Raw genomic sequence first — 17,244 nt, forward strand, 5'->3', positions numbered from 1 at the left:
GCAGTTTTCCAAGTTCAGCCAGTACGCCTTTACCTCTTTTTTCCTGTATTTCCTAACCCTCTCCGTCAGCCAGGTTCAACAGTCCCCGGCTCATGAGGCTCTTTCCACATCTCTCTGGCTCCGTCCTAACCCGTGTCGCTCATGGCACAGTCCCACTGGTTTGTGTCAATAGTGGGGGATTGGGTCTGATCATCGCACCACAGCTGCACGGTGTCATTTGATGTTTCTAACATATTCCTGCTCCTAAACCAAGTACAAACGAGGGAGTGGTACAGCGGTCTGAGAGTCTGACTGTATCTGGCAGTGCCCTCACACCACACCTACCACCCTGAGAGAGAACGTGTCACCGGTCTATCCCCCACGAGCCCACATGTTAGTGGGGACACGGATGTTTACATAGTAGCTATAGAATCCTATGAGGGCTGGGACAATTCCAAATTGAAATGTGCTTTTGTCAATAATGAAACAAGCCCCGCGACGCTATCACAATGCTCCCAGACTTCTGGATATCTTATCATTAAGTGTTCCTTTGCACGCCAGGCTCCTCAATCCCTTGGGAATGCCCCTCATCATTTCCCAAGGACGTCACCCACATTAAAGTAACCGATAGTGGAGGTTTAACCTAAAAACATCTCTTTCCCAAGACCCGAGTCTCTCCATTTTTGCATATTCCCTGTGGCCTTCCACCCTGTTGCTTAATCTTCAACAATCATGTACTGTATAATCTTCCAATAACATTAGCTGCCCACTCTGAGCCCAAGGCTGCCAAGGGCACCGAAGCAAAACCTGCTTTGTGACCTTCTCATCCGTTGCTCTGAACTGCCTGCCCCTTTGCAAATGTCCCCGTCTTTCTCTCTCTCTCTTGCTCTGAATAAATCCCCCAGGTTGGCCTGCTTTTACCCCTACCCTAGGAATGGATTTTCTCAATGACAGCACTACTGGATTCTGGCTCAGCTTTGCCACGAATCCATGTCCTGGGCGGTGAATCTCAGTGCCCTGGTCATTACACGATGAGGGCGTGATTCTCCTTTTTGTCATCTGACACAGCCGTCCTCTATTTTCTTGTAACACCAATTGTCACAGAACAGTCTGGTATTTGGAAGACTGTTGATAAATGCAGAGTGAACGTGCAACGTATCAAAAACACTGGGCCAGGAGCAGGAGTGGGATTCTCACATTGGTTCTGCCATCAAAGCCTCCTCCCATGAGCACTAGCACCTGGGTCTAAAAGGGAAACATGAGAAGATTTGAAGGCATCTCACAATGCTGACTACGGATCAGTGAGAATTGGGGCAAGGAAGACCATGGTGGGACTTTCCAACCTGCCATGAAGAAGCCACAATCTCCAACCTTCTGTGTGGTTGGTGCTGTTCAAACGTGCATCCTAAAGTACATTATTGTCTCATTCCCTTATCCACTCATTCTTTCATTCAGGTCGAGAGAAAACCACATCACTGCTACCATGGCAGGAAAGCCCATGCTTCATTACTTCAATGAACGAGGCCGAATGGAATCCACCCGCTGGCTCTTGGCCGCAGCTGGAGTTGAGGTAGGTTCTGAGCCAGGTTATGGACGTCCTTCTAATAGTGTCTGTCCCAATGTGCTTTTCTCACACAAGGCAGGAGACTTCCATATTAGATGGCCTGGCAGTAGTGTGTGCCTTCAATAAACAGATCATGATACTGGCAATCGAAGGTAATCCATGTAATACACGATACAAGTTATGCAAGGGGCAAAAGCACACAGTCATCTGAAAGAAAATCATCCAACAAAATTCGACACCATTTCCTGATAACTCTGCAGAAACTTAGTAAAGAAGGGAATTTCCTCAAGCAGTTAAAGGTCACTGCTGCTCTCCCCTGCCCTCCACTACTCTCACTCTCAGTGAGAAAAGACTGCCTCCGCCAGCCCCACCCCTGTAAGATCAAGCACGGAACAGGAAGGTGCCCTCGGTCTCGCCAATTCTGTTCACATTGTATTAGAGCCTCTGTCCAGGGAAATTCAGCAAGAAAGGGACATAAAAGGCTTCCAGATGGGAAGAGAAGAAGCATCCGCATCCATATTTGTAGATGACATGATCTGAATCCAGAAGGGCTCCTGGAAAGTAAAGCAATGTGTTGCGGATCCAGGCAGTATTAACATGGATGCATCTCAGAATCGGGTTGAATTAAAAAAGGCCAGATACCGATGAGTATCATTCCACTTTAAATCTCCATTTATTAACTCTACCGAGGGAAATCTAGATGAGTAGCCTATTTGTGGTTGCCTGAGAGAGGTAAAGGAGTCCTGCTGGTTACACATGTTGAGCTGCTAACCACAAGGCCAGTGGTTCAAATCTACCTCCCAGCTATGTCCTGGGAGAAAGGTGGGTCTCTGTGCCTGGGAAGATTTACTGCCTTAGAAATGCTAAGGAGCTATCCTGGCGTGGAGTAGGGAACCAGTGGAGAGGTCTGGGAGGCTGGCCCCAGCACCATAAATTAAGTGGATTCCTGCCCCTCCCCCGAAAAGAATTTGTTCCAAATGACAACATTGACTCTGCAGCTCCGGGAGATGGACATATCTGCTCAGAGCACACGGAAGCAGATGAAGGGGCAGGAGGAGAGAGTGGAACACAGCCTGTCCCACCAGGACGTGAGGATGATGTTCCTGTGTAGAGCAGCCAGTCCACAGAGAGAACAACATGGCTGGCCCCACTATGAGAAATGAAGCCACTCAGTGACTAAGGGCGATACAGGGGACTGCACCGGAGACACAGTGTGGGAACTGCACCTGACCTGATCCCACCACACTGAGGCAAAGCACTGGGAGAGTGCAGCAGAACAGCAAGGGAATGGAGTGGCAAGGTCCCCAGGGAATGCTGAACGTGGACTTTGGGACCAGGGCGTGGTACCCCAACAGACTGGACTGGAAAATGCTCCTAAGGGCCAGCAAACGATCCTTGAACTAACTACAAGCTTTTCTCTTGTGAAAAAAAAAAAAAAAGAAATGTTAAGGAGCAGCTCTAGTCGCCCCGTTAGCATCAGTGTGAGTGAGAATGGGCTCAATAGCAGTACTGTTGGTAGGGAGGATTGACTATGAAGGTGTATGAGAGAATTTATCGGGGAGACAGCAAAGTTCTGTGCTCTGATTCCCCGGTCCTGAAAAGGATTATCTTCCATGTAAATTTTTCCTGGATAAACTTGATTGAACCACCTGTTACCAATTACCGAAAAGGAGACAGAGGTGTAACTAAGTAACATGTTAAATCCCTGCTTCAGGGCGCCTGGCAATGAAGGAAACAGTGTCCATCACCACCAGCTCAGCAGGGTGCTCCTTGTTAAACATACTGGAAAAATAGTTTGACGTGTTTGCAACAAACAGACACAGGACCATAGATGTTATTAAAGAATTACCGTGGTGAATTTTCAGGTGTGGTAATGAATGGAGGTTATTTTTAAAGTAGTTCCATGTTCTAGAGCTGTATAATGAAGGACAAAGTTTTACATGAAATCATTACGAGAGGGGAAGAGCAGCAGAGGACAGATGATGATATTTACTTGAGTGGATAATTACGGAAGTTATGGGGACAAGCGATGGCTTCAGTGGCTGGATTATAGACACTGGGAGGATCGTTATATCTGTAGCTATACCAAAAATCTCCATGATATAACTATGCAACAAAAGAAAATGACCGCAAATAAGCTTAAAATATAAATCAAAACCATGAGAGTGAGGGAGTCAGTGATTGTAAATTAATTTATTAACTATTCCAAATCATTTTTTGGTAAAAGCTTTAGTTTTTATGCCTAAAAGGCCAATTTTCCTCTAAAATGATAATCCATATACTTTTATACTTCCCTTCTTACCTGTTTTTAAAAACTCATTTATTTATTATTTTTTAAATCGTGGCAAGGTATGCAAAACAAAAAGTTCTCCAATTCAGCAACTTCTACATGTGTAATACAGTGCCATCGATCAGAGTGTTGGGGTTGCACTATCATGTTGGAGTGCCTTTTCCAAATTCCTCTCCTCCCTGAACATAAACTCAGGGGCCCCTAAACCAAAACTCTTCCTCTTCCACCCACGGTAGTAGTTGTTTAGTTGTTTTCTGGATAAAATATTCACATGTCATTTATTTCCATAGTGATACCGCTTTTAAAAAGAGTTGTATATACATCTTTGCAATCCGTTCTAAATCTCTTCCCCCTCTCCATTCATTGTTTGCTCCCCAGTTGACCTCACCTGCCCCAATCCCCCCAAACCATGTCGTTAGGAGTTAATCCAGACATCATTTCCAAGTTCAATCATATCAAGCTGTATTGTACAATCAGTTCCACAATTTCAAAACATTTTCTTCCTCCTTGTGCTCCCTGATATCCGCTTCCATTGCAACCCCCGCCTCCCCTTCCTTCCTCCCACCTCCCCTGCCGAACCCCTGCCTCCCCTGCCTAACCCCTGCCTGCCCTGCCGCACCCCCGCTGCCCCTGCCTAACCCCTGCCTCCCCTGCCATACCCCCACCTCCCCTGCCTTACTCCCGCCTGCCCTGCGGTACCCCCACAGGAACCCTCACTCCAGTCACTGCCTGGTCTAGATTCATCCGTCCTGGGCTTCATATACTGAAAACAGAAAATTATATAGTAGAGAGCCAAGAGAACTACCAATGATGACAGACGACAGACATCACAGATAAGCCCTCATGAAAGAAAGTAGAGGAAGAAAACCCAAACGTAACAGCTATTAAAAACCAAACCAAACACAAAGGGTTTTGGAAGGGATATCAGATGCCAAGGTGTTAATCATTGAGATCTGATCTCTCATTTTAATCTGCCATCGGCGCCTCTCCAGGTCGAGGCCGCTCCCTTCCCTCAATGCTGTGAGCCAACAGGCCCAAACAAGCCAACAAAATCTAAGTGCCGCGACCTCTGGTCATTTCCTCTTCCTAAATGAATAATATGTTTGTGTACAGCCTCCCTTCCGCTCCTTGATTCCGATGGCTCTGTGGGGAACATCAGAGAGAATGAGCTCTGCCCAGGAAGATGGAGCCCGGGGCCAGGCTAAGGGCATCCTGACTTCCCAGCCTGGAGGGACACAGTAGAGGGCTGGGAACTGCCCAGTGACCTGCTCAGGGCTCCCAGGTCCTCCGTGCCCCAAGGGTGACCATCATAGCCCCATTGCTCACTCCCACTGGCCTCCAGCCACTTCACAAGCAACACCCTGCTCACTGAAGGGGTCTCCACCGCAGCTTGAGGCCCACCCACCATCCCATCTGGCTGTTTTTGAACGAGGCCCTCTGTAAACTGTGACCACACACGGGGTGCCTGGCCTGACCTGTGGGGTTGGGTAGTACCGTTGCAAATGCTACACCTGAAGGACGAAAACGAGCCTGTACTCACACTCAGATGAGGACACTGGGGTCAGCAGAGGTTCACGAATGAGCAAAGGTCACAGAGTGAAAAAGGTGAGATGCAAACCCAGGAAGACAAATCAGAAACCAAGCTGTCTGGGTCAGGAGTGGTGAAACTACACAAGGCCCTCGGTTTATGGGCAATTCTGCGTCTCCTACATGTTCCCTGGGAGGAGATAGAGAATTGCAGGAATGGAAGCCTGACAACCAAGGGAACCTATTTTGCCCTGAGGGAAGTGGCCCTGAAAGAGGCGAGCAACATTATGGCCAAGACTGTAATTGGTGGCAGACATTTGAATGGCCCCCAGTCCAGAGAAGAAGAGCTCTGGTGGAGTGGTTACACAGCAGGCTGCCATCTCTAAGGTCTGCGGTTCGATGGGGAGACAGATGGAACTTTCTACTCCCATAAATAGTTACAGTCTCGGGAACTCAGAGGGTCTCCTATCCAGTCCTATAGGTTCCCGATGTGGAGGCATCATCTTGATAGCGGTGAGTTTGGGTTTGAGTTTGGCCCAGTGGTGTACCCTACGATGGGGACGCACACAGTCCTATCCTCATGGGACCTGGAGAAACTGACTGTCCCAAGATGCTCAACCTCCTGAAGAACCACAAGCTCCCTAGGCTCTTCCCCCCAAGGGCATTCTCCTCCCCAATTCTCACCTAAGGTCAAGGACAAGATGAAAGTGCAGGGACCTTCAGGAAGCAGCAGCCAGCTGCTGCGCCCAGGTCCTTTGCTTGGTGAATCTGATCTAATGAATCCACAGGGCCATCATCATCAGACTCCTCTTGGCAAATTCACATACCTTACTTTCGCCAATCCAGTTTGAAAGCTCTATCATACCGCTGAATGTTAGAACAGGATATTTTTCTCTTTATCTTTCTAATTGTCTCTGTTTTTCAGTTTGAAGAGAAATTTATAGAAACTGCCGAAGACCTGGACAAACTGAGAAATGGTAAGGGCACTTTCCAACCCTCCGTGGGAAGGTTCCTTCCAAGAAAGCTGTTGTGGAGGTGTTTACACTGGCAGTGCCTATATGGTTGTGTGGAGGGAACTGGGGTGGGAGAGAGGGAGAGAATTGCCTGAAATGTTAGGTGTGGGTCTGTCGGGGCTTGTCTGGCAGCTCTCTCAGACAATAGATGGCTCCATTTCTAGGAGTCTTTTCCCAGGAACCACTTCTGTGACTGCCTTTGCTCTACAATCCCCCCATCCTCCACTCCCATGCCCTCCCCAGCCCTGAGAAGGTTCTCACTTTGCTCTCACAAGCTTCTGTGCACCATGAAGAAGCCATAAATACTTTAGGATCCCACATACCCTGCACCCAAAGATACACAGACACGAGCATCCGAGTGAAAGGAGGCAGCTGAGGTGTGGCAATAACCTTGTTTTCTTCGTCCTATGGCCTGTGACAAGGTAGTAAAAACCAACTCAATGCACTGTAGGAGCCAGCCAACGAGTCGAACAGTCCTGAAAGGGGGCGTGAGGATTAAGGGAAAAAAGAGAGACAGAAAGTATCGGGAGGGCAGCAGTCTGATGGACTGAAGCACCGGAGTTTATTCTACACACTCCTTATATCCATGCGGAAACAACCCGGGGTTAATTATCTCATTGTTAAGCAAGGACATTTGGTACACATAGCAACTCGATCTTCTGCCAAGCCAGACATCCTTGAGAAAATTAAACAACCTGTTTTTCCCAGACCTTGCATACTTTCTTGTTCTTGACAATCTGTTCAAAGCGTAAAGTCACAGAAGAAATCAACAAACACTTAGGTCATGAGACTTCTCAGCCATTTCAAGGCTGAGTCTCAATGGGCTTCAACAATGCACTCAGTGCCACTGAGCCCAGGCTGACTCACAGAGACCCTCAGAAACAGGAGAGAGCTGCTCCTTTGCATTGCTGGGGTTTTAGCTTTTTTTTTTTTTTTTGAGCCTGTAGCTCTTTAGGGGGGAACAAAGTCTCATCTTTCTCCCTCAGAGCTTCTCTGATTTCAAACCGCTAACCTTGGGGTAAGCAGTCCCACAGGTCACCACCACATCACCAGGACAGGACTCCTGGACTGGTAAGAGCCTAGCGATATTGCAGGCTCGGCTAAAGGAGGTCATGTTGAATAGGTTGAGAGGCCAGAGGAAGCAAAAACTGAGCAAGGAACAGCATCCTGGGGGCCAGGGAACCAGCTGCCCAGCTCTTGCACCCTGCCCCGTGGTGTGATGGAAGGAGCTCAGAAAGAGGTTCCTACCCAGAGACCCCCCTCACTGTCCCTACCTGCCAGGAACATCACCTGCCAGAAACACCACGAGCAGGATTGGGGGGATTTCCTACTCAAAATGGACCCTGGCTGGCAAGCCTGCTGCAGTCACACCCAGCATCCTTCAAGAAACAGAGTCAGCTTTACGTCTGGCTAGAAAATAATCAGATAAAGAAAATTAGAGAATAAAAATTAAAGCATAGTTTGATCAGAAAAAAGAAGGCTATTGTGAAGCTGAAAACCCAGAGTTGTTTCAGTTGATATGTTACCTGGTCATCATTGTTTCTTTGGGTTTGCAGCTTCTGTCAGACCAACAAAATTAATGTCTCATGTTCAAAGAGCGTGATCCACACATTATTGCGACCTCACCTGTTCTTTTCTGTCGTTCAAAAGACGGAAGCCTGATGTTCCAGCAGGTGCCCATGGTGGAAATCGATGGGCTGAAGCTGGCGCAGACCAGAGCCATCCTCAACTACATCGCCTCCAAATACAACCTCTACGGGAAGGACATCAAGGAGAGAGCCCTGTACGCCTCCTTTCCTCTTCTCCAATCAGCACAGAACGCGGGGACCACATAGACGCCACCTGGGCTGCACAGAGCATGCTGGGGCTGCAGGAGAGGCCTGGAGGGCAGGCACCAGGACTGAGAGGGCCCCTGGCTAGGAATCCTGGCTCAGCAGCAGGTTAAGCCTTAGGAATGTTGAGGGAGGTCTGGAACAGCAGAGGCCATTGAAGAAGAGGGGTGGAGAAGTAAGGGTTCACTCAGTTCGTGGCTAGGGCAGAGCCCAGCAACAGAGGTTTGCAGATACTGAGGACGTAGAAGGCAGAGAGAGGCCAAGATCATTCTGCAACATCTCAGGGTTCCAGGATGTGCACATCAGCAGCTGCTGAGAAGACGAACAAAGGATCTGAGAGTCTGCGGAAGAAGGCTGAGGAGGGAGGGATCCAAGGAGCTGGTTCTCAAGTCCCACCCTGATCCAGTGATGAGGAGGGACCTTGCCAGTCAGAGGGCTGGTGGACTTGTTGTGGTGAGAAGAGGCTACGGCCCAGTGGCCCCTTTGATACCTGAGGTTCCCTTAAGAAGCCCGACTCGGGCTCATTCACCAGTCACAAGAGATGTGAGGGACAGAAAGCTGTTACCTGGGCTGGAGGGTCAGACACAGGGAGTGACTAGGAACAGGTGCAGCGGTCCTCTGGGGAGGATGCAAATGCTCTGATTTTAGTGGCAGTGCTCTGTGAGTCCTGAGCCACGTGACACGCTACACTTTCATGCATGAAATTTATGGTGTGTGGGGTATGCTTTGAGAAGCAGGTATTTTTAAAACTCTTGAAAATATTGGACAACATTAATGTCATTCATCTCACTGAGTTGTATGTGTAAGAAGCATCAATATGGCAACTGTTTTGGATACACATACACACACACACACACACACACACACACCAAAATGATTCCTGAGCTATTGGAGGAATTTGAGTTTGGAAAGAAAGAAAAACTCCCTGGCATATACATTGGATAGAATGATTTCAATATGGTTTATTGAATCCATTTCACTCATGGATCTCCATAATTGTTTTGCATGATTCCAATCCTGCTAATTAGGAGGATAATTTTGATGGGGTTTGAGGAAGGCATGTTCAGAGGAGGGCTACAGTATGTGAGACAGGCCTGAGCGTGTACGGACATGAGAGAAAGGGGACCTACCTGTCATGGTGTTGGCCTTGTGACCTCTCTCTTTAGAGGACGTCAGTGGCAGGTCTTTTTCATATATATCACAGTAGTGTTTGTAGGACAATTATGGCAAGCCTTAGGGACAGTATCTCTTGGTGCTTGCAGTGATTCTACCAATTCTGCCTTGGCTTTGACCTGCAACAGGTCACCCGGGTTCTTGGTTACCTGTATTTGCTCATGTGTTGAACGCACATGTTAGACAACATGCATTGAACACACATGCATACAATATGTCAATTGTCAAAACAGAACGTGAAAATGATAGCACATGACTAGCCCCCAAAGCACCCAGTGCAGGAGAAGCTCCTTCTGAGTGACGGAATCCCAGGTGGAGACCTCTGAGTGACGGAATCCCAGGTGGAGACCTCTGAGTGACGGAATCCCAGGGGGAGACCTCTGAGTGACGGAATCCCAGGTGGAGACCTCTGAGTGACGGAATCCCAGGTGGAGACCTCTGAGTGACGGAATCCCAGGTGGAGACCTCTGAGTGACGGAATCCCAGGTGGAGACCTCTGAGTGACGGAATCCCAGGTGGAGACCTCTGAGTGACGGAATCCCAGGTGGAGACCCCTGACAGCGGCCCCTTTTTGTCTTGCAGCATTGACATGTACTCAGAAGGGGTGGCAGATCTGAGCGAGATGGTCATTCTTTTGCCATTTACTCCAGCCGGGGAAAAAGAGGCCAAGATCGCCCTGATCAAAGAGAGAACTCTCAACCGTTATTTCCCTGCCTTCGAGAAGGTGAGTGCCATCCATGTGGTGTTTTGGGCAGCCAGACTCCACCGGTCAGCAGGAGACCAGAGGCTGGGCGTGTCTGGCGCACCATCCTTCATTCCACCAAGTCTCACTCAACATCTTGACTCCCCTGGATACTAAACAAAACCCTTAATGCATACTAATCTTTATAAGATATGTTATAAAAATTGCCTGTGAAGACAATTTTGTCAGTTATACAGCCAAGTTGTAATTTTTCCAAATGTTTCCATTTCCTAGGAGCCATTCCACAGTTCTCTAATTGACAGGATTTCTTAGTCGTGTGTCGGGCTGGCCTTTGGAGCAATGCAAGGATTCAGACCACAGTGTGCAGAACAGGATTTCGGTCTGAGCTGTTGTTGTCGTTAGATGCCATCGAGTTTGTTCCAACTCACAACCATTTGCTCAACAAAACTGAGCAGGGCCCCGCCCTGTACCACCTGTACAAGTGGTGTTAGGTTTGCGGCATTGTGGCAGCCACTGTGCCCAGCCATCTCGCCGAGGGTCTTTTTTTTCACTCTCTCTAGCTCTAAGTTCCAAAGCATGATATCCTTCGGCTCTCTCTTAACAAGCAGTCCAATGTACTTGAAATCAAGTCTAGTCATCCTTGCCTCTACTCCTTCCAAGTCATCCTAAGTCTCCTTCATAATATTTGTTCAGGAAGCTTTCTTTAGAAGGGATGGGGATTGGGCAACTACCATCGACATGTCCTCCTACAGATCATCCGTTCGTTGATTCAACAACCCTTGTAGCTCGGGCCCTATTCCAAAAGTAAAAGTTTCAATAGTGTCTTCAGCTGGATTCTCCTGAGAACCAAAACCAGTGATATACACTCATATATATGAGTGTATATCTAGAGAGAGGTTTACATCACAGAAGGAGTGCTGGGCGTGTGGTTGTTATGCTTTGGGCTGATCTGTGAGGTCAGAATTTCAAAGTCACCAGCCAGCTCCTTGGGAGAAAGAGGAGGCTTTCTACTCCTGTGAAGGGTTAGAGTCTTGGAAAACCACCAGGGCCATTCTACACTGTCTTATACGGTCGCTATGAGTCAGAATTGATTTAGTGGCGGTGCATTTGTTTAGATAAAAGAAATGGAGTGCCCACAGGTATAAGCAGGCAAGTTCCAAGTCGGTGAGTCAGATGAATCCAGTAGGAGCTGGAGGTGAAGAACCCAAGATTGGCAGGTCAGATAACGGGCATCTGGCTGCAGAGGTATATGGCTCCAAGCTGGCAGGCTGTGGGGAGTTCCTAAGACTGCCAAGCATTCTGGCAGCCCACTGGCTCATGTTCTCAGAATTGAAGTTTGGTGAAACAGATGCTGGGTCCAGACCCAAGAAAAGGCAAGCAAGTTTTACCACAGTGTCCTTTTCTATTATACGTAAGGAGATCGCATCATTGGGGATTCATAGGTGGTCATTGCCAAACCACTGAGAAAGCTAGCCCAGCTAAGTGAAGACCAATCCGTAACTGTCACAAATGAGAATAAGATAAAAGGCCTTCATGGCTCTTGTGATGCTGAAAATTCTGTATACAGTCGCAGAAGGCAAGCTATACAGCACTTGGCAGATTAAGGACATCTGCGATTAGAAATTCAAACAGCTCTCTCCGTGAACATGTATATTCTGGATGGGCTTTTGACATTTTAGTTTTGTATGACATAACTCTGCAAACTTCTCCAAGGAGATCCAGTCTGAAAGAAGAATTGCCAATACGGTGAACAATGGCTCATCATTAGGTATTAACATTTAGCGTGGTTTTTTGTATCCTTTGAATTTTAATGGACTATTTAAGGACATATTACATGTTATCCTCAACATTTTATTTGGAATATTTGAAGATGAAATCAAGTAGGCACGAGTTGATTTCATAACAGAGAGAGAGACTAGTGAGGGAACACATTGGAAATGTAGCATCTGAAAGAGCATGGTTCTGAAGACATGCTGTTTGAGTGGAAAAGAAGGGATAGGGAGCAGGGGAACACGAGGAAGGGGAGAGAGCGAGAGGGAGACATAGATAGATAGATAGATAGATAGATAGATAGATAGATAGATAGATAGATAGATAATGGACAGAGAGACTCACCTGAAGTGTGGAGGCTGCATGCATTTAAGGGGCTAGAAATGCATAGACCCCATGTGAAGCAGGGGCTGGCCTTGGCCCCTGTGGGAGGTGCCTGGGATGGAGTGAGAGTGAGAAATGCCACAGTGATGTGGGAAGGGAGGAGAAGACTCTGGCCTGGCCTTCAGCTGAGGATGAGGAAAAGCAGCCCAAACCCTCTCTGTCCCTGCGTCTGAACGTCCCCAGAAGGAATAGGAGCGTGGGAGCGGGGCTGCAGGGAGTCGGGAGAAACCCCTCCTGAGTGTGCAGCTCCTGGTGTGATGTCCTCTCGTGTTCCAGGTGTTAAAGAGCCACGGACAGGACTACCTTGTTGGCAACAAGCTGAGCAGGGCTGACATTCACCTGGTGGAACTTCTCTACTACGTGGAAGAGCTGGACTCCAGCCTGATCGCCAACTTCCCTCTGCTGAAGGTGACTGATTTCTGGGCATGGAGGCGACGGTCCATGCACTGGCGATGTTCTGAGCACCAGGCCTTCACTCGCCCTCATGTCACCAAGATCAGCTTCTAGGTCCTGGTTCTGACGCATGAAAAGGCCTTGTTCGGACAAGGATATCTGATGTGCAGGGTGCCCCTCTAACAGGATTTTCCCCTGAGACAGAGTCAAGACTCAGCATCTGTCTGCCCATTCCTCTCTCCATGGCTGCCTCTGGACGCACTGCTCTCTGGAACTTCCTGCTCTCTCTGTGTCTGTCTGAGCAGGCTTCTTTCCCGCTGATTTCCTACCGGGGCTCTGGCCCATCAGTCAGATGTTGGGTCCCTCCCTGGACAGTTCTCCCTTCTCCAGTCCTTATGGATCACTGACCAAATGAATTTCAACTGTCCCCAAGGGTTAGCGTTTTTTCATTTTCTCTGTCTTCTTCATAACTCCATTGCCCTATGTCTTCCTTCTGTTCGTTGGACTCTTTATTGGTGCTGCCATCTACAGACAGACACACATTCTTTCTTGTATTGCGCAAGCGTAGTGAATGTATAAGACGTCTCTAAGGATGAAGATAGGGAAGTCTGGGAGATGAGGAAAGTCTTAGACAAAGTAGCCTTCAGGGGAGGGTGCTATCAAACAATGCTGACTTCCTCTTATCTTGCTCTCTCTCTCTCTGGGTGACTGCTTCACATTTGGGTGCTGAGGGAGGGACATGGTGGAGGTGGGTCTTGGAGGGTGGCAGGTGACTTGGGCTGGTCCTCTGGCTCCTCCCTGAGGCTGTGTTGTTGTCCCCTGCAGGCCCTGAAAGCCAGAGTCAGCAGCCTCCCCAAGGTGAAGAAGTTCCTGCAGCCTGGCAGCCAGAGGAAGCCGCCCCTTGATGAGGAAACTTTAGAAAAAGCCAAGAAGATTTTAAAGTTAAAGTAAAGCAGGCATGGAGGCTGAGCACATGCAGCACAAGTCTGAAATTGATCAGTGTTGAAGCGCTTTCTAATCCTTCATCCTGGCGGGTGTGAGAGTAATAAACAGTTGCAAATTATCTAGGTCAGCTAAATAATAAAACTGCTGTGGACATAATTTAGCAAGAGTTGTTCTTTGGATTATAATATAATATAAATATCAATAGTCCAATATCCCCTGCACCTGTTTTTTTTTTCTTTTGGAATTTCCTGTTTGGGATTTGCTGCCAAATTTAACTGTGTGATTCCACCCACTGCGGTTGTGCCATACGGCCCTGTGGACAGAGTAGAACAGCTCCTACTAGGCTGTGGATCCTCACTCGAAGAGACAACCTCATCTTTTCCCCTTGACATTTGCTGTTGGGTTTGAACCACTGGCCTAGAGACTAGCAGGATGTAACCCCCCCATGCCGCTGGGAATGTATGGTTGAAACCAGATTGGCAGGAACTGCTGAGCTGGAGGCTCATTATCCTACTATCTCTGCAGAAGTTTGAACATATTAGCCACTCCCTTGGAGAGAAATGAAGCGTTCTGCTTCTGGGATGATTTGTAGCTTCGCAACCTGGGAGGGACTTCTGTTAGGCAGATATTCAGGGATGGGATGTCCATTGATGCATTCCCAAGAGAGCCAAGCACGAGAACAAAGGGTAGCATGCTGCACATGCTAGGTGCAGTCCTAGGTTTACCCGCGGTGGGCACGGGTGGGCGTTAAACCTGGATCGGCCCACCCGGGCCAGGTGAATTCAATCCAGCCAATGGGGCCAATCTGGGGTCATCCACCATGCCTCCCCATGGAATCCTTGAAAAGTCGGGAGCCAGGAGGAGAGAGGAGGAACTGAGGAGAGAACATGAGCAAGAACTTGAGACAGTCTTTGGAGGAGAACTTGGGAGGGAGATCTTTGCATGATGCCGAGCAGTCTCTGCCAGGCTGCAATGGTTGGGAGGAATCCTATGGGTGCTGTGTAAAACCTGGAACTTCTTCTAACTCTCATTAAACTCACTTGGATCACGAGCCAGGCTTCGGCGTGAATTCTTTCTCGTGCGGAGCCAAGGACGAAGGTGTAACTCTATCCCCAGGGAGATCTTACACTTCCTCATGTTAGGTTTTGGGGCCAGCTGCCTCCTTTTACATTGTGTTTTGTATAAGCCCTTCATTTTTTGTTATACTCTTGGTCTCATAAACCAGTGCCCCTGACAATCCGTGTCTTGTCAAAATAAAACACAAACACATACCTCTTGTTTTGTCTCTCTTACATACACACGATCCTCTTCCTGCTTTTTATCCAGTGCCTCCTGGGTGTGGGTTAGTCAAGGTCACTTCCAAGATGTGAGCAGTTCCTCTCTCTCCTTTCTGTGGTACACACCCACATTTCCGTCTCCAGTCCATGGACACCGGCTCCTCTCCTCTGTGAGAACTTTCCTTCAGAGGGACCTTCTCTGAATTCACCCCCAAAGAATTGAACTTTTATTTTGTCCTATGTTTTTTACCCTCCTTTACCCCTGGGTGCCTTGCCTTCCAGTCCCACTTATACCTAACCCCCAGATCCCCACCCCCACCCACTGCCCCACACAGAGTCCTCCGCCCAGCAGTTTAGGGGCCCCAACAGTGAAAGCGGACTGCTCACTGCAGGCTGTTTAAATCTCCGTTCTACACAGCAAGTCAGGGAGGGAAGTCTACGATCCCCTCCTATTCAAACAACACAGAAAGAGCAGTGCAGACCCCTTTCCAAGCAGCCTCCCTCAGGGTATTTGGTGTCACGCTCCTTCTGGTCCCTCTGTGCCTCCTCTAAGATCTTCCCTTACTGGTGCTTGCCTCGCAGCCCCATTTAGAGCTTTCCTGAGTCTCTTGAAAGACTTGATGTGGGACTGAGACTCATGTTTTTATTCATGTTGTGAATTCCTCTCCTTCTTGGGAGATCCACTCCTACAGGGCACCTCCCTTGACTCCCTGCCACAGGAACAAAAGCTCAGTCTCCTGTCTCTCTGTCCTCCTGCAATAAGGAGACCAGCCTCTTCCTGGCCCTGCACTCACCCCCTCTGCCTCATTCAACATTGCTCTGTCCTTCATTATAGGTCAAGTTCACCTTGGGGCAACCACGTGCCCTCTGTAAATGTGATTGGCCCACCTTTAAAGTTGGGTGGCCTCCAGAGGGAAGTTTTGACCCCTCCCCAGTCGCTGGGGTCTGGGCTGTGCTCAGTGGAGACCTAGGCCTTCCAGCTCATTTTGCATCCATTGATCAGAGGCTTGCCCTACCAGTCTCCCCCTTTGTGGCTAAAACCGAAAGCTGAATTTGACTCTCTAAGCCTGTTCTGTGTCTAAGCCCCAGGCTCCTGCTCTCCCTGATTGCGTTTCTGAGGATCTTCTCCCACGTGGAGACCGGGTAGTGTAGAAAAACCAAAAACCAAACACCACATCCTGTCAAACTGCTCTAAATGTGACCCCCAGACACTAGACACAGCGGAAATGCGTGTTCTTCTGCAGTCTGAGGAAGAGGAAATGCCGGTGGAAGCACAGCACCCTCTCCTGAGCTACTCTGATACAGTGAGAGCTGTTCTGCCAGCGGCTGGGAAGGAGGTGGAAGTCCCCTTTGTTCAGGCATTTTTGCTCTGGAAAGACAGTAAAGAGCTGTGTTCCAAATGCATCCTATGCCTGGTGTCTGGAGCTCCGCCCCTTGCTGAACTACACTGCCCTCTAGTGTTAAACCTGTTAAAGCCGAGAAAGAATAGGGACCCTCCAGTGGTCTTCCTTTGTGATCGGGAAGTTAAATTGAGTCTGGGTCAGCAATACGAATAGTAGACCACAGGATGTGCCCAAACTTGAGCCAATGTCAGCCTAATTTCAAAATATCCTGCTTTTGTACACTGCAGCTTTTGGAAAACCCACATGCTGGTACAAGCTGCTTTTGGGGGAAAACTGCAAACTAGATAAGGCAAAGTTCTCCTTAAAAAAAAAAAAAAAGACACCGGTGTGTCTTGTGCCTATAAAAGCTTGTCCCAGGGAGAAGCTCAGGGTCCACACTTGGTAGTCGACAGAGGCTGGTGTGCTCCCTCAGAGCTGAGTCGGGGTTTGAACCCAATAAATATCCTTAAGCTGTACTCGGTCCCTGCTCATTCTGCTTATTCAACAGCCTGTCTACAACACCTTCGGTAAATGTAGTTGAAAGTCTTTGTTGTTAATCGAGTCATAAGCCTTCCAAACAAATTGAGCTCAATCATCTTAAAAGCAAACAAGGCACCTATTCAAATAATCTTAGCCAGTACGTAGATACCTTCCAGCAACCCACCTTGGCCGGGAATTTGGCTTAGAAGAACCTAGTAATAATTCTAGGAGAGACTAGGACAGGTTTTGAGAAAGAGCAAGTACTAAGAAAAGCTAGAAGTGGTGTTGCAGATGACCTACACATGACCTACAAGTGAGTGTCCAGTAGGAGAATCACCTGACCCCACCTGAAATCGCAATAATCCCACGAACAAGTGGGCCAGAAACATTTTCTAGGATTTGTCCAAACGAATAAAATCAGGCCAGCACAAGGCCATCAATTCTTCTAAGGTAGCAACCATTGGCTAGGAGCCTAATAAAAGTCTTGTCAGCATCTTGAAATGACTGAGAAGACGCCTGCATGAGCACACTA

At 48.3% G+C, this 17,244-nt stretch overlaps 2 protein-coding genes across 2 annotated transcripts in view; one reads left to right on the forward strand and one right to left on the reverse strand.

The window, feature by feature from the left end:
- Positions 1-17,244, reverse strand: part of TMEM14A (transmembrane protein 14A) — a 248,263-nt gene that overhangs the window by 158,723 nt on the left and 72,296 nt on the right. The window lies entirely within an intron of this gene.
- On the forward strand, positions 1,451-13,637 carry LOC142452903 (glutathione S-transferase A2-like). Its single transcript, XM_075554064.1, has 6 exons — positions 1,451-1,549; positions 6,286-6,337; positions 8,024-8,156; positions 9,961-10,102; positions 12,512-12,643; positions 13,454-13,637. Exons 1-6 carry the CDS (start codon positions 1,463-1,465, stop codon positions 13,577-13,579), a joined length of 672 nt encoding a protein of 223 aa, XP_075410179.1. The 5' UTR covers positions 1,451-1,462; the 3' UTR covers positions 13,580-13,637.

This window comes from Tenrec ecaudatus, chromosome 7, assembly GCF_050624435.1.
Source record: "Tenrec ecaudatus isolate mTenEca1 chromosome 7, mTenEca1.hap1, whole genome shotgun sequence".
NCBI lineage: Eukaryota > Metazoa > Chordata > Mammalia > Afrosoricida > Tenrecidae > Tenrec > Tenrec ecaudatus.